The sequence below is a fragment of the Mastacembelus armatus genome, chromosome 22 (genome assembly GCF_900324485.2).
Source record: "Mastacembelus armatus chromosome 22, fMasArm1.2, whole genome shotgun sequence".
In the NCBI taxonomy this organism is placed as follows: Eukaryota; Metazoa; Chordata; class Actinopteri; order Synbranchiformes; family Mastacembelidae; genus Mastacembelus; species Mastacembelus armatus.
This window is the reverse complement of record NC_046654.1, coordinates 9,875,668-9,901,254: the sequence shown is the minus strand read 5'-3', so window position 1 is coordinate 9,901,254 and position 25,587 is coordinate 9,875,668. Positions and strand designations below refer to the sequence as shown.

At 39.9% G+C, this 25,587-nt stretch overlaps 3 protein-coding genes across 6 annotated transcripts; 2 read left to right on the top strand and 1 right to left on the bottom strand.

Moving 5' to 3' along the window:
- Positions 1 to 1,352: 1,352 nt before the first annotated feature.
- Positions 1,353 to 8,940, top strand: LOC113127164 (14-3-3 protein beta/alpha-1). 3 transcript variants are annotated; one of them, XM_026301493.1, is made up of 6 exons: positions 1,353 to 1,491; positions 2,083 to 2,503; positions 5,728 to 5,851; positions 6,533 to 6,696; positions 6,805 to 6,900; positions 7,878 to 8,940. In XM_026301493.1, exons 2-6 carry the CDS (start codon positions 2,210 to 2,212, stop codon positions 7,950 to 7,952), a joined length of 753 nt encoding a protein of 250 aa, XP_026157278.1. In that variant the 5' UTR covers positions 1,353 to 1,491; positions 2,083 to 2,209; the 3' UTR covers positions 7,953 to 8,940. The 3 variants fall into 3 exon arrangements, with proteins under 3 accessions (XP_026157278.1, XP_026157269.1, XP_026157287.1); XM_026301484.1 differs by having other exon boundaries at positions 1,353 to 1,495; XM_026301502.1 differs by lacking the exon at positions 1,353 to 1,491 and adding an exon at positions 1,701 to 1,942.
- Positions 8,941 to 9,858: 918 nt separating this feature from the next.
- On the top strand, positions 9,859 to 22,725 carry adam17a (ADAM metallopeptidase domain 17a). 2 transcript variants are annotated; one of them, XM_026309742.1, is made up of 20 exons: positions 9,859 to 10,060; positions 10,386 to 10,518; positions 11,281 to 11,414; positions 11,635 to 11,723; positions 12,216 to 12,405; positions 13,796 to 13,926; positions 14,186 to 14,272; positions 14,983 to 15,108; positions 15,694 to 15,838; positions 16,005 to 16,096; positions 16,994 to 17,146; positions 17,347 to 17,546; positions 17,664 to 17,767; positions 17,888 to 18,022; positions 18,284 to 18,411; positions 18,549 to 18,627; positions 18,802 to 18,890; positions 19,061 to 19,120; positions 20,821 to 21,288; positions 21,914 to 22,725. In XM_026309742.1, exons 1-19 carry the CDS (start codon positions 9,955 to 9,957, stop codon positions 21,238 to 21,240), a joined length of 2,601 nt encoding a protein of 866 aa, XP_026165527.1. In that variant the 5' UTR covers positions 9,859 to 9,954; the 3' UTR covers positions 21,241 to 21,288; positions 21,914 to 22,725. The 2 variants fall into 2 exon arrangements, with proteins under 2 accessions (XP_026165527.1, XP_026165520.1); XM_026309735.1 differs by having other exon boundaries at positions 20,821 to 22,725.
- iah1 (isoamyl acetate hydrolyzing esterase 1 (putative)) lies at positions 22,703 to 25,304 on the bottom strand. Its single transcript, XM_026309772.1, has 6 exons — positions 25,148 to 25,304; positions 24,988 to 25,040; positions 24,674 to 24,822; positions 23,628 to 23,789; positions 23,421 to 23,542; positions 22,703 to 23,078 (listed from the first exon to the last, which is right to left on the bottom strand). The coding sequence occupies exons 1-6, from the start codon at positions 25,208 to 25,210 to the stop codon at positions 22,905 to 22,907; spliced, it is 723 nt and encodes a 240-aa protein (XP_026165557.1). The 5' UTR covers positions 25,211 to 25,304; the 3' UTR covers positions 22,703 to 22,904.
- Positions 25,305 to 25,587: the final 283 nt, after the last annotated feature.

The window sequence follows — 25,587 nt, the reverse complement described above, 5'->3', positions numbered from 1 at the left end:
TTGTTACTGTCAACAAATTTCATGAAAAGACCAAAATCAACAGTTAGTACATCTCTCGATCAACTTCTCCATGGCTGAGTGCTACCACATTCAGAAGTGTTCTGATGATACTGCAATTGTTCCATATATCAGGAATGGACAGCAGCAGGAGATCAGGGGTCTGATAAAATCAACATCTGTGGAGCAGACACCGAAGTGGTACCAGCCTACAAATATCTAGCCTGGTCAACAAGTTGGACTGGACATTGAACAAAGATGTACTATACAAAAAGCGCAGAGATAACTTCTCCTCCTAAGGCAGCTTAGCATTTAAACGTCTGCAGGAAGATGCTGCACATGTTTTACCAGAGTATGGTAGCAAGTGTGCTGTTTTAGACTGCAGGCTGCTGGGGGAGGCAGCATAAAGCAGCAGGATGCAAGGCAGCTGGACAAACTGGTGCAAAAAGCTGGTTCAGTGATTGGAATGAGTCTGGACTCACTGGAGGCTATGGTGGAGAGATGCAGACAGACAAAGGTAGAGTCCATCCTGGAATACACTGACCATCTCCTTCACAACAACCTGATGGAGCAGAGAAGCAGCTGCAGTGGACGACTCAGCTCAGTGTGCTGCAGGACTGAAAGATAGAGGAGATCCTTTATCCCCACTGTCATCAGGCTCTACAACACCTTAGCCAATGGTAGATGACTACTGACTACTGACTACTCTCACTACTGACTGACTAATTAACTACATGACAGCCTGAATTTCCCTTTGGGGATAAATAAAGTTGCTCTGATCTTATTTAAAACCTGGGCATTGTATTTAGCAATGAAGAGTTGACAAAACAATCTCATCTGAGTTTCACCAATTGAAATGCCCATTTTAAGGAGTTTCTGCTCATGTTGTCTTTAAATTAGACAAAAGATATAATTTTCTTTGACAAAAAGGCCAATTGGTTGATTTTAAAAGCCTGACTCAAACAAGGAAGGTGCAAGGCTTTTGCTCAAATATTAGTATTTAACTACGTACACAGTACTTGTGAGTGGGATCAAATCATTGCTGATTGTGGTGTTTTCTTGAGACTTGTTAAAAAATATCGCCTGTTATAAACTTAAAAACGTACCAAATGTAGATGTGCCACACCCGCCTACAGTGCCTACAGCATGTGAGAGCACCCAGCGATTGGGTGACGATCACCATGGCAATGGAATGACGTCTTCATCCCTTGCTGTAATTGGAGGAAACCCCGTGGCCACAGCCGCTGCAGCGTTCCGGTCTGTCAAACTATCCCCGAAGGCCCGCCTCTTTTCCCCGCGCTGAACAGTCATTGGTTTACACTGATAGATCCTTCTGTCGATCAGTTAAATTACGCTTTACAATAGGAGAGTCGACACGCAGATGAGTCGCCCTATTTCAGCAAGTTCAGTTGGATTTTCGCTGCTACTGCCGTTCTTTGGCTTTTTGAACAATCTCTCAAGTCGGATCAATTTGTGGAGCGAATTTGGACCTCTGTAAGTCAGAAACGATGAGTATTTAATTCTTTTCCTTTTACTGTGTGACCGGTGGTTGATGTGTAGACTGACAGATTGTAGTTCGTGGTGTATTTTGTATGAGTACCGCTAAAGTGACATCTTTGGAGAAAGGAGTGGTCGCTGTAGCTAACGAGGGCTAGCTTTCGTTAGCTTCCCTAGCTGGACGCACCAGACTGCTTTGTGGCGGGTTGCCGTGCGAAACGGGCTCGACTTCGATGCCTGCAGCCGACTACAGCTTTGAAAACGCTCGCAGAGACCGATTGTTCGCTGTTTTACACCGCCATTTACGGGACATTTGATAGCCTCCTTAATGATAGGCAGAGCAGGCTGGAGATTTTGTAACTACAAGTGAAAGTGTGTGCAGACGGGTTTTCTTCCGCGTAACGTAACGTTAACTGTTGGCGTTATTTTAACAACTGATCTCGCACAGGTAGTGTTACTCTCCATTTAATACCAGGCGGATGCATGGTATTTGTGTCAGGATGATGATCGACAGGTTACTTTGTCCTTCAAATGCATATAGTATAATATACATCTGCTAATTTTATCAACTTTCTTTTTTTTACACAGCTCGTAAGGTTACTGTGGGAAATAACATCGCCAAGCCCTTGTTCCACCCGTTCTCTAACTCAGCAGTCCTTGACTGTCACATACCCCCGGATTTCTGATTTCTCAGTCCCCCTAAAATATATAAACAATGGATAGAACGGATCTTATTCAGAAGGCCAAGCTGGCGGAGCAGGCTGAGCGCTACGACGACATGGCAGAGTGCATGAAGGAGGTTACAGAGAAGGGAGGCGAGCTGTCAAACGAGGAGAGGAACCTGCTGTCCGTCGCCTACAAGAACGTGGTTGGGGCGAGGCGGTCCGCATGGAGGGTGATGTCCAGCATCGGATTGAAGACCGAGGGGTGTGAGAAGAAGCAGCAGATGGTCAAGGAGTATCGGGAGAAGGTGGAGAAGGAGCTGCAAGATATCTGCGACAACGTTTTGGTAAATTGTCGATTTTGAATTCTGATTTTTTTTTTTTTTTTTTTTTTTTTTAGTCAGAATCCGTGTTGCTCATATGTAGGATGAGAACACCTTCCTGAAAAAATAAGAGCAGAGCTATATTGGTTGACTGTGAATGACATTTGAATGACTTCAGTCAACTTTAATAGATGGTGACTACATCTGTAAAGCTAAAGAAAGCGTGGTTTCATTACGTTATCATCCCACTTTTATTCTTGGGGTGAGCAAGGGTTTAAGTGTCATATTCAATTAAAAGAAATATCTTGCTAAACTAAACATAGATTAAAAACTATATTTGCTCAACCTAAATTTTGACATCTGCATTGAGAAGTTTACCAGTTTTCATAAAAAAAAAAATATGTGTGTGTGTGTATATGTGTGTATATATATATATATATATATATATATATTTAGAGTGACACATGATTATTTCGGTGCAATAATGTGTCAAATGACATCTTCCCTGTTTCCTGTGAGCTGCTGTGTTGTATAAATATGGCCTCTATAGCCGGTTAGGACAAGGAAGTATTATGTAGTCCTCCCACTGTTCCTGCCTTTTGGGAATCTGGATTCAGAACAATGGGACTGAAACCTTGTGAGGGTGTGAACTGACAAAGGTCATAGTGACTACACCCACAAGGTGTGTCTGAATGGGTGGGGAGAGGACTTAGACTCCACACAGGAAAGATACACTGTAAACTCAGTTTTCTGTTAGGCTGTGCTGTGTTCAGTATCATCTGGTAAATAAAGGCCTAATGGGATTCGCCAAGTGCAAGAATTAAGATGCATAAAAGACTCATACTCACACAAGCCCAATTTATACAGATCATGAAAGATGGCACCAGTTGTATCCAGTGACACAGACATTACTTTCCATACTATGTCAGGGCAAAGATTTACTGAAAAGTGGGTGGAGGCTGCTTTCACCTCTTGTTTAATGTAATGTAATAGCCCATAGAGTGGTGCATGGTATTGTTTGTAGTCTGCATTGATAATTGATTAGAGGAGATTTGGGTGAAAGCTTAGCTGTAAGATAATTTCCCTGAGCTATTGTCTTTAAAAGTGCACTGTAAAGCTGCGAGGGTCATTCATTTTCCACCAGCTTCCCATGTGTGTTCCCGAGTGTGTGCGCGCTTGTAGGCCTGTGACTCAGCTTTCGGTGTCTGTGCTAGTGAGTGTTGACTGAGGGTTTGTCAGCAGATGAGGGTGTGTCGGTCCTCATGCCTTAACTTGTCTGCAGATGCAGGACAGGTTAGCTGTGCATCCACAAAGGCATATGAGCAGCGACCGCAATAAATGCTCCTCTGTCTTGGTTTCTTCCACAGTAGATTGTGAAACCAGATGGACTTGCAACCCAGGCTGAATGCAAGTCTTGGTCAGGAGGCATCAAATATATGGGGATATTTGGCCTCCTGTTTACAAAGACTGTTAATGTAGGACCTGCAAACCAGAAAACATATCAGCTTAGTGGATTCTGGCTATTTACTCTTGAGGACTAGATATTATCTGTATCAGAACAAGTAAAGTACTACAAAAATGTGAATCAGGTTTTCTTAATTAGAGTCCAGTGTTGGAACTAAGTTAACTTAAGGATTTACAGTACATTTCTTTGTAGTGTGTTTAATCATAGGATATTGCGGGATTAGGCCAAGCTTGGAAAGTATATCAATTAATGTGAGAGCTGTAAATGCAGAGATACACAACTTGTCAGGCTTTCATCAAGCAGCACTGCGTATGCTTTCTTGTGAGCACTGGTGACTGAGAGCTTTGTGTGAAAGCACTGAGTGTGAGGCTACTCGTCGTCTTGTCTATTGTGCAGAGCATGCAGTGAAAGAGGAATGCTCAGCACTTGAGACATGCGCCTGTTCCGGCTGAGCCAACCTTTGTGTCAGTAAATGACTGGGGAGTGGTTGCTGGGGTGGGTTTGGCTCAGACAAGGGCAGCTTCTTCCTGCTGAGGTTTGAAAGGGAAACCTAGGTTAGTTAGTAAATTGAAAAGAATGTTTAAATCCACTCTGAGCACTGTGTTGCTCTGTCAGGACTGTCATTAGGGTTGAGGTGAGGTGGCAGGCATTTTCCTTCTGAGTGAAATAGTTAATCTGCTTTCTAAGTCAGACAATTTAAGCAACAGCTACAGTTTCACTGACACAGATTAGCGCTGGTAATCTTCTCACGTTCATAAAAAAAAAAAGACTTGTCCTAGATTGTAATCATAGAATGTGGTTTGATTTATATATTGATGAATGACTGCAGATTTATGAAGATGAGATAAAATTAGAAAAAACTTTAACCCCTGAAGGAAAATTTATAGTCTTGTATTGAAAGTAAAAAGTACTAAATGTAGTAATCTGCCACTGGCTAAAGTGTTATAGAGCCTGATGGCAGTGGGAATGAAGGATCTCCTGAATCCTTCTGTTCTGCAGCGCAGAGAGGTGAGTCGTTCATTGCAGCTGCTTCTCTGTTCCATCAGGATGTTGTACCATCGCTTTGCTTCAATTCTTTTGTAGTTTAAGCTGTCTGCTGTTGGAGAGAACAGGATCTAAATGCTGCATTATGCATATTGTTAATTACAGTAATCCTAATGTTGTAAAATTGATTTTGTCATATTGTGATTAGGAAGAAAAAAAAAATCTAATTAAAGATTATATATATTAAATATGCTAAACTGCAGTAAGACTGGTGTCAGCAATAAGGCATGAAACGGTGACAGAGGAGAGTGCTGGAATCTGGGGCAGAAGACAGCAGGGCACACGCTGGAGACCTGTCCTGGTTATGAACAATTGGAAGAGACTTGAAACTGTCACAGAGCAAACAGTTTCTTCTGAATGATACTTTGTGAGCACATGCACTTGACTCCTAATGGAGCAGAGCTATACCCATCAATCATTGAACTCAGCAGCTATGAAGAGCCAAGGGAGTAGTGCTCTCTGGTGGATGTAATAGGACACTTACCATTGGTGAGCCCCACCTGTGTTTAGTGTTGCACTGTGGTTGTGTGGGGTTTGTCACCATTTGTGCCCCGATACAATAAGTATCAGATCCATAAATACAGTGACTGAATTTCAGCTTTCATCATTTGGGTATTTATTTGTCACACAGATGTCAAAGTGTTTTTGCGGTTTAGTTATTTATCCTGATGAATCGACCTGTGCATTATTTGTCCTGTGCATGTAAATAAATTGATGTGGCGCTTTTCTGTCTTCACAGAAACTGCTGGATAATTATTTAATCGGAAACTCTGGAAATCCCGAGAGCAAAGTCTTCTATCTAAAGATGAAGGGGGACTACTATAGATACCTTGCTGAAGTTGCCTCTGGAGAAAACAAATCAAGTAAGTTTACATTAGTACTTGATTTATTTGTTTTTAACCCTAACACTTGAGGTTTTGTTTTTGTTTTTTTTTAATTTTCAACCACAAAACTTCATATGCATTATTCCAGGAAGAGTCTTTAAGATGACAATTCATACCCTAAGTAGGAATGTGTCAGATTTCTGTCTTAGAGCTAAGAGCTGGAAATAACCTCAGTTGGGTCGATGTATCACTGTTGTGTGACCACAGGGTTCTGGGAGTGCATAACAGAAGTGACAGAAGTGCAGAAGTGGGTGGTCACTGACCAAGAGGGTGTTGGTTTTTTTTTTTTAAGATACAGAATGTCTTATCAGTGTGTAATGCACATTGATATTTAACTAAAAAAAATCAAATTTTTTTTTTTTGGGCTGCTGTCAGTTACCTTTTTGCTTATACTCTTATGCCTTTCTGTTGTTTCAGTTAAATTCCTAATATCCCCACTATTTCACTTAAATGCTAGTTTTACATATCTGTCATATCTTTATCTTTGGATAAAATAGTTTTAAAGATCATAACATTAGAATTTAGTGACATAAACAATATTATTGTGCAGCCACAAAGATGCTATCATTATACAGGTTTGGTCAGATTAAACTGTATATTCAGTTTTCACTTGAACATAAATTAACTTGTTTTCTGTTTGAATCATTTCTCTTTATTCAGAGACCATTGAACATTCACAGCAAGCATACCAGGAAGCATTTGACATCAGCAAGACTGAGATGGACCCCACACATCCCATCCGCTTGGGCTTGGCACTTAATTTCTCTGTGTTCTACTATGAGATCCTCAACTCTCCAGAAAAAGCCTGTGAATTGGCCAAAACGGTCTGCAGAATTTTATCCCCCCCCCCCCAAAAAAGAAATCTTAAAAAAAACAAAAAAAAAAAACAATTCTATGTTCAGACCGTTAATGTTTTCCTTTTTTGATTACAGGCATTTGATGATGCCATTGCAGAGCTTGACAAGCTAAATGAGGAGTCTTACAAAGACAGCACTCTTATCATGCAGCTCCTCCGAGACAACCTGACAGTAAGTGTTCTCCTTCCACATAGCACAGAATTAATAATATTGACTGTCTCAGAAAGCCTTGAACTTGTACAACATGATGGTCAAAAGCAAAAATATGTTCAGCATTTGCCTCATTGCCATTCATTTGGGTTCATGCTGTGAAGAAAACTCTGGAGAAGTTTTTAAAGCAGTCATGTAATATGATTTCAGGAATATTTGAATGTTATGGAAAAAGATAATCATTACTTGAAATATGGTCAACTAGGTATTTAATTTGGATGGAAGTAAATGAATAACTATATACATAAATTCATATATGTTGGCGGCACTGCTCAGCAGACATGGACATATAGAACAGACTGGCTGTGTGGTCTGGCAGCCATCGCACAGTCACTGCACAGATTGTCTGACATGGACATGTTTGTTGACCAGTCTGATCAACTTCCACTAAAAGTAAATAAAAAATTTAATTAGATTATTGGCCAGTCCAAGCATTTAGAAGGAGAGAATGATGAATAGGTGAAAATGTCCGAATTTCATGACCTGAAAATTGACAGAACAAATCTTTGGATGTCTGTGAATGGTTCAACTGAAGCCATTGGTTGAATCTCTGAAAATATTTAGAGAGCCTCAGACAAATTATGTCTCAGTAATGGCCCCTTTGAGATTGAGAGTGCAAAGATTGAGAGAAGCTGTTTATAGGACATCTAAAGGCATTTGTAAACATTTCTGGTAAGACCTAAATGTATAACCACTGCCAAATAGTACCTCTACAAATTATTTCACAAACCTTAAAAATGCATATGTAGATAAGGTTAGATTTTTATTTTTTCCATAAATTTGCTGCTTATGTGTTTGTCATTATGAGGTTGCACATAAACTGATGGGGGTATAACAGAATTCAGAAATTGAGTCCAGATTTTTTTTTTTTTTTTTTTTTTTTTTTAAATTAAAACTTGCTACCTCAGTGTTTTTAACAAATGTGTTTCTCTCCTCAGTTATGGACATCAGACAACACTGCTGATGATGGAGATGGTGGAGATGGAGCAAATGAGGGTGATAATGACAGTTAAAACACAAGCCCTCAGTTTTGGGGTCATCTCCAAAAACAACAAAAGGAAAAAAAAAAAAAAAAAAAAACTTTTTACACATCCTTCATTCCTTATTGCTCCACTCAAACATTCTACCACTGAAACCCATTGCTGTAAAGAGTTGTGCAAGTAAATAAATAATAAAACAAATTCTTTTCACAATGCAGATTTGGACATTTGGTGAAGAGAAACCCTCCATTCCTCTGGTTTATGTTTGTCCAGGCCTTCCCATTTGTGCCGTTTCAGCTGTAGAAAAGTATTGATAGCTTTACAATGATATCGGACTCGTAGCTCAGTTTAGAGTCAGAAAAAGAACAAAAATTAAGTCCCATCATTGAACAACTGGAAGCCAAAATCCCATCAGCTGAGAAACTTTGGGTTTTTTCCCCTAATGAGAAGTATTAGATGTGAGAAGTTCCCCCCCATCTTTCCTTAGTGTGTCTGTCTCTCCAGTTGCGTGGTACGGTTACAATAACTGAAGTCCAACTTCAAATATAATTTTCACACTGCAGGGAAAGCCAGTGCACTTTACTGGCAACATATACTAAATTACACATATTGGTTAAATCCTCACATTTCTGCCCTGGTTCTGATGCCACTCTTTCACAGAAGCATGCCTGTTTGGGGGGAGGGAAATGCTGGGGCTTGTTTGTCTGACCAAACGCAGGGACCTTTTTAATGGGAAGAAGACAACTCTGTAATGCATGTCTCTTGAGATATTACACTGGAATGGGAACAATTGCTGTAACACTCACATCCAAGTGTCAAGTTTAGTAATTTTCAAAGCAGGTTTGTACATGTCCTTTGTACATGAGGATGGTTTGTTAGTCTGTCCAGTGATTGTCATTAGAGATTTGGACCACTATTGTTTTGCTTTTCATTCAATTGTAGTCCCCAAAAGCCTTGTGGAACTGTTTGAATCCCTATGTATCAGCTATGTTAACATGAATAAAACATTTTATAAGCCATGCTTGGGTGTTTTGTCTAAATGCACTTCATAATGCATTCTATGGATATTTTTTGTCACATTAATGTAGGGAAATTTTAACATTTACTATTAATTTTCCCTAAAACTTGAACTTAAAATTTATGACTCTTTTAATCCATTATGATGTAGGAAAGTACTCAGATACTGTTGTTGACAATCTGGTATATATGTATATATATTTTATTGTCCCACTACGTTTCAGAAGGTGTTACTGTGCTGTTTACTCCACTTTAGATTGAAATGTAAAGACAAAAGTGTTTAGGAGATACAATTTAATGGTTGAAATCCAACAGTTACCAAAGCACCAAAACCATTAACTACATGCTGCCAATTTTCCAATGGATTATTGACAGTGGGTAGTACTTTTATTTTATACTTTTCCTCAAGAGGACATTATACTTTCATTCTTATTATTAGCTATAGTTACCAGTTACTTTACAGGTTCAGATTTAATAGTAAATAATTGTAACAATTGTAGATTGTGACATATGTGATGTAGAGTTAAAGATTAAAAATTACCCAATCGTAAAATAACATGTTGCTAAACTGACTGCATCTGCACCAGCCACAATATAAAACACATCTTCAACCTAAATGTATTGGAAATTATACTTAAATTATATAAAACCCTGGCGGGAGACAGGCCGATGGGAACTTTTATATTATTGTTTACTGAATTTTTCTACAAGTTTTTTTATTCTCAGGTTTTGGAGGGGAAGTGTTTAGGTAGCCTAATTAGTAGGACTGATGACAACTCAGACATTTAACAAATGACAAGGAACCATGCTTACATACTAATTTATTTAAGAGTGTTTAAAACGCAAAGGATATTTAATTTGGTAAGCCAAAAAGTAAAAAATCTTTTTTTTTCTTACGATGCACAAAGCGGATGTTGTGCAGTCCATTTCCGGGAAGCTCAGCTAATGTTAGCGATCTAGACAAACCGATGAAATTGTGACAATGAGTTCAGAATAATAGCTAACCGAGCTGTCTAAAATGAGAACCATGCTTTTATTTGCCTTACTGGCTCCTTGTTTGTTGAGTGGTGCCCTTAAGTCCAGGGTCGACACCGAGGAGAGACACGAAGAAAACCCGGAGTTCGGTGAGTAGCTAATGTTAACTTAACAAGCTAACGTTAGCTTTAACGTTAACGCTAGCTAGCTGACTGTTTTGGGGAAAAGCTTCTATAACTTAACCTGATCCCTTTTACGGGTTATTTACTGTGATGAATAAAACTATTTGTCTTACTCGTTGGCGCTGGGGATGGACATTAGGTCCCACTTAGCTGCTTTATAAAGTCATAGTATCTTAACACAGGAAACGTATTGCCCGCTCCACAGGGTTGTCTTTAGCCGTGGTGTTTAGTCTTTTTACTGAACAAAGACTGTTTCTGCTTGGTTTGGTGTGACTATGGTCGCCTCTTTTAGATTCTCTGAACGCCATCCTGTCAGATTTCGAGGTGCTGCCGCTGTCGGGCCTCCAGCTGCACTCTGTGAGGAAGAGGGACGTCCACACTCAGTCCCACCTGGAGCGCCTGGTGAGCTTCAGAGCCCTGCACAGGTACAGCCACACCCTCATATCTGCTATAAGCCTGCCTCAAAGGACACTTCTCATCTATGGCCTCACATTTTTTCAGGTCTATATAAAAACAAAACTCATACATATATTGAAAAACAATTCCTGGTTTCTGTAAAAATTTCTTCTTTTCGTTTTCATAGAACTGCTGATTGCAAATTGTCTCAAACATCAGGATGATTAAGACAGTTGTGTCACCAGCAACTGCAGGACACTGACGCTGTCAAAGCAGACTAGTGCCTCTGAAACACTGGAGGTTTTTGGGGCTTTTATGTGATAATCATCAAAGTCCTCTCTCTTTGTCTTTTGAACAATGCCTGACAAAATGTAGGCAACAGATAAAGTTAGTGTGCTGCTTCAGCAGTTTATCTGAAGAAGTGGGTGCTTTCCAAACTTTTTTCTCAGTAGGAAATTCCCTCTTCATGTTAGACTTAATCTGTAACAAGGCAGCACTTTAAATGGAAACAGAAAGTGGGAATATGTTACACAAAAGAATGTAACGTTTGAAGGTGCCCTCGTGATTTTGTAACTCAAATTGTTCAACACTGATATTAACCTTGACTGACGGATTCATTACAGATGATATAATGTCATAATCTCAAAATCTCTTATGATATAGGATATCCTGTTATTTTTTTTCAATGCATGTGCTCTGTCCAGTACAGTGCTATACAATATTGAAAGCAGTCATTTAATCATCACTGGGTTAACGTAGATGCTGTTTCCATCTTTTCCATTCCACCCCAGGAATTTCAAGCTTTACTTGACCACCAACACAGATCTTTTCACTGATAAATTCAAAGCTGTGTTTGTTGATAAACATGGAAAGGAGCAGAACTATGATGTTCATCTTCAGAATTATTTCACTGGACATGTTGTTGGTGAGTACATGTGAGATAAATTATTGGAGTAATTATGATTAAATCATGTATGGTATATCTGCTATAATGTCATATTGATGACTGTATTAGTGTAAGATGATAATTGCTGACACCATATATGTAATATGTTAATATATCTGTGTATCTTATACTTAACTGGATTTGGTAAATAAATGTCAAACTTTTAATAATAGTAGCTTTACGTGTTTGATGTTTGCAGGAGAGGAGAATTCTCGTGTTCAGGCACACATAGATGGAGAAGAGTTTTCTGCTCACATCCTGACTGATGAAGCAGAGTACAATGTTGAGGTAAGGAGTGGCTGTACAACCATAGTTTCAGTGTAGAATCCAAACAAAAAAGCTATTGTTTACTTTTTTTTTTTTTTTTTTTTAAGACACTTAACCTCAGCCGTTTAGTCCTAGGCATTTCAGTGCAGGTCACATGCCCTGTGATGACCTAATCAACATTATCCAAGCCACAGAGCAAATTAAGAAAGTGGCAAAGCTACTGATTGTTGATTAGTTAACATATAAGGAGAAACAGAGATGACACGTAATTGATGCCTTATATAGCTACGTTTATGTCACAATGAGCATATTTTACATGTGGAAAATTTTAATCTGGTCTCATTTTCCACATCTAAGGTGTAGGGATATCAAAGCAAATGTAGTGATCTCACTTCTGTCTGACACATCTGTCAGTCCATGCTTATTGCTTATTCTTTTTAAACTAACCACATCATGGCACACCCTGCCTTTTCTTTCTTTCTTTCTTTTTTTTTTTTTTTTTTGGCCAAGCAGCCCCTGTGGAGGTTTACAGATTCCCTAACCGATGACAGGTTGCTGGTTTATCGCTCCGAAGACATCAAGAATTTGAGTCGCATCGTCTCTCCAAAAGTGTGTGGTTACATTCATGCAGAGGCCCTGGACCTTCTGCCACAGACCACGAGGAGGAGCTGGGACAGCCAGGACAAGGTCATCCAGGAAATGGGTGAGTGCTTTTGTCCCTCAATAAGGCTGGAGTGTCGTGCAAATATATGTGTATTCATATTTGTGACTGTGTAGTGGAAATGTGTAGGATTGGAAACATATAAGGGATTGGAGATCACAAATCTGGTGCAGCCTAAGCTTTTTGATCTTGTTTGTGGATGGTAAAGAGAAGTTTAAAAAAAAGAGTAGGAGGATAGCAAATGTTTAAGGTGGAGAGATGGAAGTTGGAGGATTTAGTAGTGAGACAAAGGAGGTGGGCGTTAGATTCTGTAACAATCACTTTAATAAAAGCCTTTTTATCTGTAAAACCTACCCTGTCTTATCCACATACACACTGCTGACAAGTAGGTATTATGTAAAAACCAAATGCCTGTGAATTTGTAAAGCATGTAGTAGCAGTGGTAATATGCCAGAGGAGATATCTAAAACACCTCTCACTAGCTCCTGGTTTAAAGCACTTGTTGGGCGATGAGTCGAGGTGAAGGTTCTTATGGAGGAGGCATTAAAATTCATCGAGGCTCTGCTGCCCAGTGAGATGACTCTGAGTCGTCACTGGTCTCCCACTGCTTGTTGTGGAAGCCAAAGCAGATCACGCCCACACTTCTGAACAGTGTAGAGCTAAGTGTATAGTATGATGTAATAACCACATGGTATGTCTTCCAATTGTCCATTTCTGTTATTCTTCATCTACTGACTGTTCAAAGAATTTACGATATGGAAGAATGAAGATATGAGACATCTTAAAGATTTCTATGTATCACATTCAAATATGTAAAATTAACTTTTTTGTAAATTGCAAAGAAAATTCACAGGAATACATTTATTTAATACCCTGTCCTTGTTAGGAATGATATAATTGTTTTATATAGATGTGCAGACCCCTGAATGTACCCCAAAACCATGGAACTAGCTAAATAGTCGAACCTAACAGCATTGCATGATCTGTGTGTGAAATTGGTTAGTTTACTGTGGCTGCCACCTCTAGCTCTTAAAACATACAGTAGACCCCATTCACGCTTACTGTTGTGCACTCAGGCCTCAGCTTTGAAGCTAGACTAATAAAATGAAGGATTGAAAAACAGAGGCAGTGCTTAATCAGTTCACAGGCAAGCAAAAATAAGACATGTAGCTAAATGTGTAAATGAGGGCAATTAACAATGGGATAGTGGAGCATGGCCTCATTGTTTAACTTTGTGATTTCTTTATGTACGTCTTTTATGTAAGCTTACTCTTAATTTGTATGTTTGAATATGGCACTTCAAAAAAACGTAGTTTTTCCCTCTTGTCTGTCTGTGACCTTTTTTTTTCTTTTTTCTTTTTTTTTCTTTTTTATTCCGCAACCCTTCCCGTGCTTCTGGCTGTCAAACTGCTCCCGCTGCTTCTTCCTGTAGAGTACCACCACAGAGAGAAGAGACAGGCCCTCGATCACAAAAAGAATACCTGCCCCTTGCTGCTGGTTGCAGATTATCGCTTCTTTAAGCACATGGGCCGCGGACAAGAGAGCATCACTCTCAACTACCTGGTCTGATTTTATGATACTATTAACAAAACCTAATTCAATAGTTCAGAAATAATTAACCATGTACCGTAAAGGTTTAATAAGCATCCATAAGGTATTTCATTGAATGAAGCTAAAGCAGGATGATTTCCAGACCAGAGAAATATGTAATTTGTTTTAGTATTTCTAACATATCAATAAAATGTATTGGATTGCTTCTATATTTCGTTCTTATTAATCCTTCTTGCTATATGATTATTTTTTTGTTTGTTTTTTATATCAGATTGAGCTTATTGATCGAGTTGATGACATATATAGGAACACAACCTGGGATGATGAATTCAAAGGCTATGGGGTCCAGATCCATCAGGTGTGTATGTCCCTCTGGGTATTGTACTTTGTTGTACTTTGTTGCACTTGGCTTCTGGACCAATTTGTGGCACTTTACCATCAGACAAGACTGCTCCCAGCTGCGTGATGGCTTCGTTTTATATTGCGTCCCTCTGGGAAATGAAGCTGAGAATTACTCAGCCTCTCAGTGGGTTTGAGAGCAGCATTTTTAGGAGGAACTGAAAGCTTTTGTGTGTGTCTCGTGGGGTAATTTAATTTGTTCCACAGGCTGTGGGAATGAATGGAGACACTGTTTGTCGTATTGTGAGTCTCACTTTTCTCACTGAAAAGATATGCATTCATTTAGTTATTTTCCTTTTTTTTTTCACTATAAATGTCAAGCAGAACTTGTACCAATTTAAACACCAATATCTCAAAGAAAACACTGATTAAAACGCAACCCTCAAACATAATGACATAGTTATGCTATTTAGATAATAACACGGTCCTTTGTAAATAAGGTGTTAAAGCTTAAGGGATTAGGCGAATTATTTACTGTTAAATCTGCATTACAGTTTATCTGAGGAATAAATCTAATATGTTTTATTTCTAAACAGATATCACAGAAAATATGGAATTCCATACAACATTCATTATATGCCAGTATTTTGCTTTTAAATAAAATTATATTATTCTGCAATGGCCTGTGAAGAACTGTTCATAAATGGTGTCTATGATCCCCATTCTCAGATCATCATCAACAAGGACCCTACAAAGCCTCCTTCTGGCTCTACTGGGAGCAGCTGGGCCCACTATAACATGGAGAACAGCCCTGTAAAGGGAAAAGAAATCTGGGATGTGAAGAAACTTCTGGAGGTAGGAAGAGGAGACTGGGAGGAAGATATACAGAGAAACAGACAGAAAAAAGATGTCTACAGTAGATATTCACAAAAGAAGCAGGCTTTAAATCCGGTGAAAACCACAGGACTGGCAATGATTTGTAAAAATTAAGTTCTGGTACCAAGTGACAAATACGTTTACACAAATTTGCAAAATGGCTGTCGAAGCTTATCACTGCTATGTATTGGGGGTTGGGATGGATGCTGTCTGATAGGTTATATGAAAAATATGAAAGCTACGGATATCACCAGCATATGATTAAAACATTTTTTTAAATAGTTGTCTACCACAAAAATCCAGTACTGGTCAGGCTGTACTGTATATTATTATTTAGAGTTGAAGTGGTAATTGATAATTGCATGTTGCTGTGAAATTACAGTGGTTAAGGCTCACTTAATGGAAAAATGTTGCACAATAATATTTCTTCACTTCATCCTGATGGTTTCCTAATGGTTTAGCTCTAGTATATTTGTGATAGATTTGGTTTTGAATGTCGTTGTCTTTATATTTTCTTTAACACAATTAAAACTAATTTTAAATAGATACGTTTTTCTTCCTCAGCAATTCAGCTCAGACATCGCTGACAATGCCTCCACTGTGTGCCTGGCCCACCTGTTCACCTACCAGGATTTTGATGAGGGCACACTGGGGCTGGCCTATGTGGCCCCCTCCAAACAGAATGCCCTGGGTGGCCTCTGCCCAAGACGTAAGAACATGCTATAACTTTTTCATGCAACAGCTACATTATCATGTCAGTGAAATATTCTACTAAGCAATGTTGGTCTGTTGTGCTGCTCCTGGGTCATGGTTTAGAGACCAGCTATACTGATAAATATACAAATACAGATACATTTCTTTGTGTCATTTTGTAGCTTACTACCCATCTCACTCCTCCAAGAAGCCCAGTTACCTCAACACAGGCTTGACCAGTACCAAGAACTATGGCAAAACGATCCTCACAAAGGTCTGTTTTAACCTCTCAAACATAATCTTTGACAAAACTTAGTGCTGACTGCACACAGTTTCAGCCCGGATATTGTGCAACGTGTCACCTTACTGATTTGTAGGTGCACACACTTTTTGCTGTGGCTGTTATGAGCAATGGTGTGAATGTGTGTGTTACATTTTAATACCTTAAAGAAATAATTCACCACTTCATGATCATTTAATACAACTAGACCTTTTATGTGGTCAAATAACAAAAATAAACATTAGTAATGTCTGTGAATGAAAAAAACAGTGACACCCAGGGTGCTTTGTGCTCCGTGCATCCCAACATCATGTCCAGTGTGGTTACATTTAATGCCACATTCCTCTTGATGAGAGACAAGTTGTAATCAAAGTACATTAGATTTTCATTTTTATAGTTGTTACTGATCACAGACTGTTTCAGTTGTGGTGGTGTCCACATCATAGTTCCACTTAAATATCTGCATTTATCCTTTGACCACTGAGGAAGAAATATCACTTCATCCATGTTTTTGAAAGTGTTTACAAAGAGCTCTTCACATCGGTAATACAGGGGTAAAGTATCATGTTATTAATTGGTATAAACACCTCATGCTTGAGATATAGGAATCTGGTTGAAAGGAAGTCTCTCTTTTAAGTGTCAGTGTGTTTCCTGCTCCTTTGCATAGTTTGCAGTAAAGTTTTAAAGCATTCACCTTGAGCTGGGAGGATGTTTTTAGATGTGTGGCTTATGAGTTCGGGGTCATATCGCTAACCTCTATGCTTAACCAAGCAACCTTTTTTAACTCCAGCGTCTTTAAGACTTTAGTTATGGTGTCAGTGCTGCTTTTGTGCAATTTGTTCTTAACTGATCCATTGATCCAGTAGTAAACAATATGTTCGTTATGATCAGGAGGCAGATTTAGTTACCACTCATGAGCTGGGCCATAACTTTGGAGCAGAACATGACCCTGACAACATCCCTTACTGTGCTCCCCGCGACGACCAAGGAGGGAAGTTTGTCATGTACCCAATTGCCGTGAGCGGAGACCACATCAACAACAAGGTACAGACAGTTGAGTGTCAATGTGTGTGTTTAATTTATGTTATGTAAGTAGTTTTGCATTGCAAGGATATTTATGCAGTTAGCATTCTAGTATTTTAGCTTAATGTCATCCTTTGTCCCTATCACCTTTGACAATGAGCAAACACATTTCATTTCAAGTTAATATCTAACACCTGTCTACCTCTCCTTCACTTCTAAAGCATTTCTCCAACTGCAGCAAGATCTCCGTAGGAAAGACATTACGTTACAAGGCTCCCATGTGCTTCAAGGAGAGGAACAGTAAAGTGTGTGGCAACTCCAGAGTGGAGGATGGGGAGGAGTGCGACCCTGGGCTGCTTCACCTCAACGACGACCCCTGCTGCTCATCTGACTGCAAATTCAAATTTGGTGCACAATGCAGGTATGAGATCAGAAAGATAAACTTGACAAAACATTAAGTAACTGATTAAATTTAAGATGCCAGAAAATTATTAATTAGTGTCACACACAGATTCACATGATCCATTTCTCTTCATAGTGACAGAAATAGCCCTTGCTGTAAGACCTGCAAGTTTGAGCTGGCAAGGACAAGGTGCCAGGAGCCTATTAGTGCTACCTGTAAAGGCACATCATACTGCACAGGTGATTGCCCCCTGCTGGTCTAATACAAAAACTACAGTTTAAACTTGGAAGTGGCATCTGTTTTAAATGGACACATTAAAAATACTATAACAATCTCTTAACCTTTGTTTGTCATCATAGGCAACAGCAGTGAATGCCCACCCCCTGAAAACGCAGTTGACAACACTGTTTGTGTCGACAGTGGGCGGTGTAACAAGGGAAAATGCATCCCGTTCTGTGAGGCCATGCAGAACCTTCAATCCTGCGCTTGCAACAGTAATAGCATCTCATTTGTTACAGGATTAGGGGGAAAATGTGAAAAGCTTAAACTGATAAAAGGTTTAAATGGATTTTCTGAATAATGTGGTGAATCCTAGTAGTCTGGGCTATCAAACAGTAGTAGTGTGAAAGCTTTCTATATGAAACAGTCTAGCTGTGTGAATTCATCTTTTCTTTTCTGTTAAGCTGTATGCATAGTTGCCTTTTATGGATGGTACAGACCAAAAAAAAAAAAAAAATCTTTTCTTGTGTTTCCAGAAACTGAAGACTCCTGTAAGGTGTGCTGCAGGGGACTGGATGGCAGATGTTCTCCTTTCATTGGCAATGGCAGTTTCCTTCTCCTTCGCAAAGGAAAACCCTGCACTGTGGGCTTCTGTAATGAAGCTGTGAGTCAACAGACCTTTTGTACAACACTCTGCAGACAGGACTGCAACTTTTATCCTGTCATATTGCATCATGTTCATGTAAATTATGTGAATGTTAAAATGACTATGGAATTTACTTTATTTGGACATCTTTACAGGGAGAATGCATAAAGCAGGTACAGGACGTGATCGAGAGGTTGTGGGATTTTATTGACAAGCTGGACATTAACACATTTGGTACGTTGGCTACAGTGGGCTGCTTTCAAATTTTAAAAACAATGGCTGTGCTATACAATGACATTTCCAAAATTACCATATTAGGAAAGTGACACTTGATGACTGTAGTTAAATACAATTTTTGTTTTTCTGTTTTTGTCTGTACTATGATCACTGACCTCTAAACTCTTTCAGGGAAATTCCTGGCTGATAACATAGTGGGCTCAGTTGTGGTGTTTTCTCTCATCTTCTGGATCCCTCTCAGTATCTTAGTCCACTGTGTGGTAAGAAACTGCTGTGCACCAATTTATACTAGTTTCCAGTTTCTTTAGCATGTCATTAAACACACTTTTTGGATTCACTAGTCAAAGTTAGAGCTTTTCTTACAGTATTAAACCTCATTTCTTTACTGTGCCAAAGTGCTGACAATGCTCTTTTGTGTTTCCTTTTGCAGGACAAACGACTTGACCAGCAGTACGAGGAGAACACAAAATCCTTCTACTATCCTCCAAGTGTAAGTGTCACATCTTATATGCCTATTTATGAGCCTGTAGACTAGCTTTGCAGCCACACTGAAACTAATCCCGTCCCTTGCTGCTTTTTGAAAACAGACATTTTTAATAAGGAAAAGAGAGGGCACATGAAGGCTCATTGTTGAGTCTCTTTCTGCATCTCTGCATGATTTATCAAGTCACTTCAAAGAAAATCCTGTAGAGGAAGTTACCAACAGCAAACGCTAATGGGTAGGTTAAGAAAACTAAACCAAAAAATTATCAACAGAATGGCTAAATAACTGGCTTTTGATAAAGAATATTTTTCTCGTTCATATTTGAAGTAGCAGAGCGCCATGCGAAACTATGATATTATGTCCTTCTGAACATCACCAACATGTCAATCTTACCTTTTAACTTGACATATTAATTCTCTCTTATACTTATGTGCTACTGCAAAATATTCATACAGTTACATATAATAAACAGTTTGCAACAACATTCCCAAGACACCTGGTTCTGAAATGACTCACATTCTTTATTTAAAAAAAAAAAAAAAAGCACAAATCAGAAAAAAAGATCCAAGTTAAAGCAGTATGAACACGTATTTATCCGTCAATAAGGGCCTCACTGTCACTACTGGGTTCAAGCTGCAAATGACCTCTCCATCACATCCTTTCCGTTCTCATTGGAACTGCAGCAGATGGTGGAAATTTGTAGTAGAGCTCCCGCCATAGGTGAGTGTGTGTGCTTTGGTTTGGTGTTTCAATGAGTTGCCATTGAGTCCATGATGATGCATGGTCAGTGGCCTACGTTTGGGATACTCCTGCAGTCACTTACTCCTTGATGTAATCACTGATCATTTGCAGCCCTCAAATTCACCTGTGTCTTTTATGGGAGAGAGGCTTCAAGAAAAACAATTAGTGTGAGACTGAACAGCTGTGAATGTGTTTCTTCTGCACAAATGTCCTCAATGCAGAGGCATTATTTGATCAGAAATTACCTCAAGAAAGCAAGATTGCATTTTGAGAGTATTCAAACAGAAAGAGGACAGAATAAGTTGCACCTTGTTGTCTTTTGTGAAATCAAAGCAGTGTGTGTCAACATTTTAAGTTTGCATCTGCTGCTGTTGAAAGAAGCAACAAGAAGAGGGTGATGTCCTTTAGGTGACTGTTTATTTTTTTATGTTCTTTTTCTTTTGTAATGGCTGTCTGCACTGTGTTAAGTCCTTCTGTAGGTTTGATTGGGAACATGTGGAGACTGAGGGTACATTCCTAAATAGACCCTTCTCACAGTAGACATTTTGACTTTCAATAAGAAAAGCACACGACGAGCAATTATGGAGGCTTAATTCCATTTATGTGTGCCTGTAAGGCCTGTAAGTGAGCCAGGATGCATGATGTGAGGGGCCTGGTGCCTCTAAATGGATACCAGCTATTTGACAACTCAAAATGTTCACTGTGAGAAAGGTTTATTGTTTTACTCATTCCCACTTCCACTGACGGATACTGGGGATATAAATGGGGATGGAGAAAGTAGTTACTGAATTTATCTTAGTATCATAGGAGATATGACTTGGAGCTTAAACCAGACAAACAGCTCTGGGGAAATGTCTGGTGGTTAGCTTTAAACAGAATGTAGTAAAAAGGGAATGGATCTCACCTCAGTCAAAGTTGGGCAGGTTTGATGTGTTTCTGTCTCACATGTTCTTCTCTTTCTTCAGAGTCAAGACATCCTGAGCAACCTCGAGTCAGCATCCGTGCGCATCGTCAAGCCTCCTCAGCCTCCCTCCTCCTCCGGCGGCCGGACTGCGCCCTCCTCCCTGCCCCTGCAGCATCAGCAGCTGAGCCAGGCCAGGGCCCCTCCTCCCGCAGCCAGGAGCAGCACCCAGGCCCCCGGCCCCAGCTACGGCCTCACCCCGGACAGCGCAGGGGGGGTGCGGATGGCCACCATCCAGGAGGACCCCAGCAACGACTCTCACCAGGGAGAGGAGGGCCTGTCGGACGATTTCACAACCGCAGGAGCCTCCTCGTTGGCTACGAAATCCTCCTACGAGGATCTGACAGAACAGAACCCACCAGCCAGGGACCGGCGGCGCCTCAAGAGACAGGACTGCATTGACAGCAAAGAGACAGAGTGCTGAGAATAAAGAACCAGTACTTTTATAATAAGTCACAGCAACTGCTTAGAGGTAAGAGCGTCCATGTTTTTTTAGGTCAGATTTGGTTTGTGACAGAACTAATGATGTGGGTGTTGTACAGAATTCATATTTTTGTGAGACCTTGTTGAAACGATACCATGCCGTTTTCAGTTAGGTAGGTTGTCCAGATGAATCCTTAGATATCCAAGAGGATCACTAGAAATAAATCTACTGTGAGCCAGTTCCCCACACACTAAACTACTTTCTATACTTTCTATCCACTCTGCAAATAAACCCTGTATATTTAAAATGAGTTTTCATTTGAAGTTACAAAAGCTTCATCTTTGTCTTTTCCCCTGTAATTGCTTGTGTGCGAAGCAGTTATAAACACATGCAACATTGCAGGTTTGCTCTACTTGATCAGAAGAAAGATGTTAAATAATTGATATCACATCAGTACTTATTTTCAGGGTGATATGTTCAGCAGGTGGGGACTGGACACTTTTTATTCTGTCATTACTGCACTTGAAGTATTTTTCACATCACTGGAGTATTGAATTAAGTTTTAGAAATGTACTTACTGTGTTCTGTATCAGTGGTTTCTTTGTAAATTTGCTGGCTTGTATAATATTTTGACCCCTCTGCACTTAACATGGTTGGTGCTGGTGCCTCACAGGAAGAGGTTCCAGGGTCCAGTCCCGTTGGAACCTTTCTGGGTGGAGGCTGCATATTTTCCCCGTGTGTGTGGATTTTCTTTGGGCACTCTTGTCTTCAGTCCAAACGCAGGTTGGGTTTGATGACACTAAAATTGCTCATAGGTGTGAATGTTTGTCTATCACCCCTGCCTGTGACAGACTGGCAAACTGCCCAGGGTGCACCGTGATTCTCACCCAGTGTCAGCCATTACCCTGGATGTGCAAGGATCAAGTGGTGGTCTCTTCAGTATTACTTTTTTTTTTTTTAAATGTTAAGAGAAGAATATCTTTTTTCAAGACCCTAACAGAGTGATAGTTGTCTTGTGTGGTAGATCCCTGTATGAAACGTGGTGCCTTTTATGATTTTGTGCCTAACTGTTCTCAGCAGACATATTTTTGTGCAGAACTTCCTAGCAGACAAACACAAATCTAGATCAGCCTGAATTTTGAAAGAAACTAACTGTGGTGCTTAATTATTTTTCTGCTTGGTTATTTGTCTTTGTGCCAACAGGAGGAATGGACCTCTATTTCTTATTTAATACTAGCTCAGCACTGTTGCCTGTTGTCACATTTTAAATATGTAAAATATGTATTTGCCTTGTAAGTCAAGGAAAGAAACTAAACTGTAGCTAACACTGCAGGATGGATGTGAACTATTTCATAAACATGTGTGTCCCATATTCTATTTATATTCTTAGCTTTTCTATGCCTATCAGTGTCTATCTTCAAGTTTCTTTTACTTTTCTGCTTGTATTAGCTATTACACAAAATAAAAATTAAAGATTTTAATGATCATTTTAAATGTTATTACATGGTCTTGCATTTGACATACTGACAAATATAAGTCACACCTGCTTTCCTGGCATAAATGTAGCCCAGTGCAATGCTCTCTACAGAATGTCCGGTCCTGCAGGATCAGCTCTGACTTAAAGAAACATATTTTTCAACAAATCTCCACCGACCTCCTCTTCATTAGTCACAGAGCAAGCTGTTCTCGGGGTTCTTGGCGTCCACGTCTCCCCAGTAGGGCAGGATGAATGGCAGGTCGACCACACGGCTTTCCAGCAACCCCCACAAATGCTGGGCTACAAACTGGTTTCCTTTCTCTGAGAGGTGTAATCCGTCAGAAAGATAGTCGGTATAGTCCTGCAGGGCCGATAACAAAAGAAGCTTTCATTAAACAAATTTCCAGACATTAATGGGATGCTGTAAAATATGTTTGTGCTAAATCATGTCACATAAATGTCACTGCATTCAACCATAGTTTAAATCATTTGTATTATTAAGTACTCTAATTTATCTGGTGCCTGTCTTTACACGGAACTGATTTGTTGGTCTAAAACTGACATCTTCAAATGTCTCATTCACATCCAAAGATATTTAATTTCCTACGATATGAAAGAAAAGACAGCTTGAATTAAACACCTTAAAGGCCTATAAGTTAATGACATGGAGGAGCAGGAACAAAGTACTACGGGGATAACTCACCTGTCCACCTTTCTGCATGAGCGTCCAGAGGTCCAGGACATCTGAGCCACACTGAGCAGCAGTCTGGACACACGCCTGAGCATACTGCCCTGCTACAGAGTTGTGACGATTGAGAGGATATCCTGGAATAAAGACAGGACTGGAGTCTAAAAAGGATCGCTCTGACAATAGAGCAACAAGAGAAAAGCAAAATTAAATGGGTTTTACCTTTCAGTATGCATTCCTTCTCCCAGGCTGGCTCATGAACAGGTGGAGGGGTGATGAAAATAACTTTGTCTGCCGATACTCCAGCTGATGCCAGAAGACTGCTGATCTCCTTCAGGTTCTCTAAATACTCCTCCAGAGGAACGTGCTGTTGGGGGTTTTTATCTGGAAGGAGGAAAAAGTGTAAAGAAACATCACAGACGAATGATAGATCATGTTGATGGATATTTGAGAGTGAATTTTTTCATCATCTTTTATTTTCTAAAGCTATAAAGTACAATTTGACTTTTGAAAACATTTAAAGATCCATACATTTGAGGGATTTAAAAGGGACAGATTATAAAAGCCCCTCAAGCTTGATGAACCTGATGGCATGACTATGGTTATTCAACTTCAGAAGGTTTTCATAAGGCACAGCACATAGTTATCTGAATCCTACTCCAAATGAATGAATAGTTAAGTCAGGGGTGAGCAACCCATCTTCACTGCCATGTTTGTTCTCCAATTATCACCACTGATTACCTGGATCAGGTCAGTTCGGTCAATCAGAAGCTGGAAAATGCCATCTCAGATCTCAGATAAAGGTGGAGGGGGGAAAAGACAAAATGAACTGGTATCTTCCAACTTCTGATTGGCTAAAAACAGATTATCCAGGTAATCAGCAAGGTTCAAGAGCTTTTTATTGTCATTTCAAACAATGTAGAGAGAAAATGTGGCACAATGTGAAAGGAAACAACATTCCTCCAGGAACCACAGTGCCACATAAAGCAATACATTAAAATATTCTCAATATATGATGAAATGTAACAGACACTGCCTGGCAGCCATGAGGCAGATCCATAATTTTACAGATCAATAGGGATGGTGGGAAAACCCTGCAGGACAGGGGCCCTTGAGGAAAACGTGTTTGCCCGACCCTAATTTAAGTGGATGACATTAGGAGTGCTCTTTCATGCAAGACCAAAGTAGAGATCTGTATTTGTCACAGTGTATTTGCAGCAGCAACACAGACAACGCTACAAAATTCAAACCTGCCCATGAAATCTCACCTTCCAGCGCACAGTCGTTGGCTCCAAAGAAGACAGTGACAGCTGCTATGTTGTCTGCTGAGTTCTGGCTGTGGATGAGGCGAGGAAGAACTATCTTCGCCCATCTGGTGTTGTACCCAGACAGTCCCCTGTTCACAACGTCACACTTTCTGAAAGGAGAATATATGTCACATTCAGGTGTTGGTCTTGAGCTCCGACACTGTTTGCTTACACAGAAAAGCTCAGCAGTGGCTCCAGAAAGCTGCCGGTAGGATCTGAATCAGGTGAAAGCTTACATTAATCAAATCAACAAGCTGGAAAGAAGCGATGCTCACCTCGCGAGTCTGTTGGAAATGTCTGCACCCCAGCCATTAGGCTGAAACGAAAACTGAAACAACAACAGAATTCATTAACTAGGTGGCTGCTTGGTTCAGTAACCAGGACAAATACAAAGTATGACCCTGTTTAAAACTGAATCTGAACACAGGAGCTAACCTGTGTGATGGAGTCCCCAAATAAAACCACTTTAGGCCAAATTATAGTTTTGAACCTGGACATCTTGATCCTGGAGGAACTGGCTGCACAGAACCAAATGAACTTCCGCCGGTACTGTGTCGCTTCTGCTTCTTCTTCTTTGGTGTTTTACAGTAGCGGGCATCCTTATTGCGCTGCTGCCCCCCTCTGGACCAGTCCTCAAATCATTTTAATGGCTCAGCTGAAAACACAGTTCAAAACCATTCCCAGGAACTGATAATTTAAACATGATTAAACAAAACCCTGATTAAAGTTTAAGTCTTTGCTGGTTTCCTTTGACCTCATGGTTTGGTTTTTGCACTGGCAGCTGTGAGGCCCCCTTCAAATCATGTCCAGTAACACTCTGTGGTGGTTTTGGAGGATGTAGTCTGTACCGACAGCTGCAGTTCTCCCTACTCACC

Coding starts and splice junctions, on each gene's coding strand:
- adam17a (XM_026309742.1), top strand. CDS start 9,955: ATGAGAACCATGCTTTTATTTGCCTTACTGGCTCCTTGTTTGTTGAGT. Junction 11,415..11,634: donor TTTCACTGGACATGTTGTTG/GTGAGTACATGT, acceptor TGATGTTTGCAG/GAGAGGAGAATTCTCGTGTT. Junction 13,927..14,185: donor GCATCACTCTCAACTACCTG/GTCTGATTTTAT, acceptor TTTTTATATCAG/ATTGAGCTTATTGATCGAGT.
- LOC113127164 (XM_026301493.1), top strand. CDS start 2,210: ATGGATAGAACGGATCTTATTCAGAAGGCCAAGCTGGCGGAGCAGGCT. Junction 2,504..5,727: donor ATATCTGCGACAACGTTTTG/GTAAATTGTCGA, acceptor CTGTCTTCACAG/AAACTGCTGGATAATTATTT. Junction 6,901..7,877: donor TCCTCCGAGACAACCTGACA/GTAAGTGTTCTC, acceptor TTCTCTCCTCAG/TTATGGACATCAGACAACAC.
- iah1 (XM_026309772.1), bottom strand. CDS start 25,210: ATGTCCAGGTTCAAAACTATAATTTGGCCTAAAGTGGTTTTATTTGGG. Junction 24,823..24,987: donor ATTTCCAACAGACTCGCGAG/GTGAGCATCGCT, acceptor TTCTCCTTTCAG/AAAGTGTGACGTTGTGAACA. Junction 23,790..24,673: donor CAACGACTGTGCGCTGGAAG/GTGAGATTTCAT, acceptor TCCTCCTTCCAG/ATAAAAACCCCCAACAGCAC.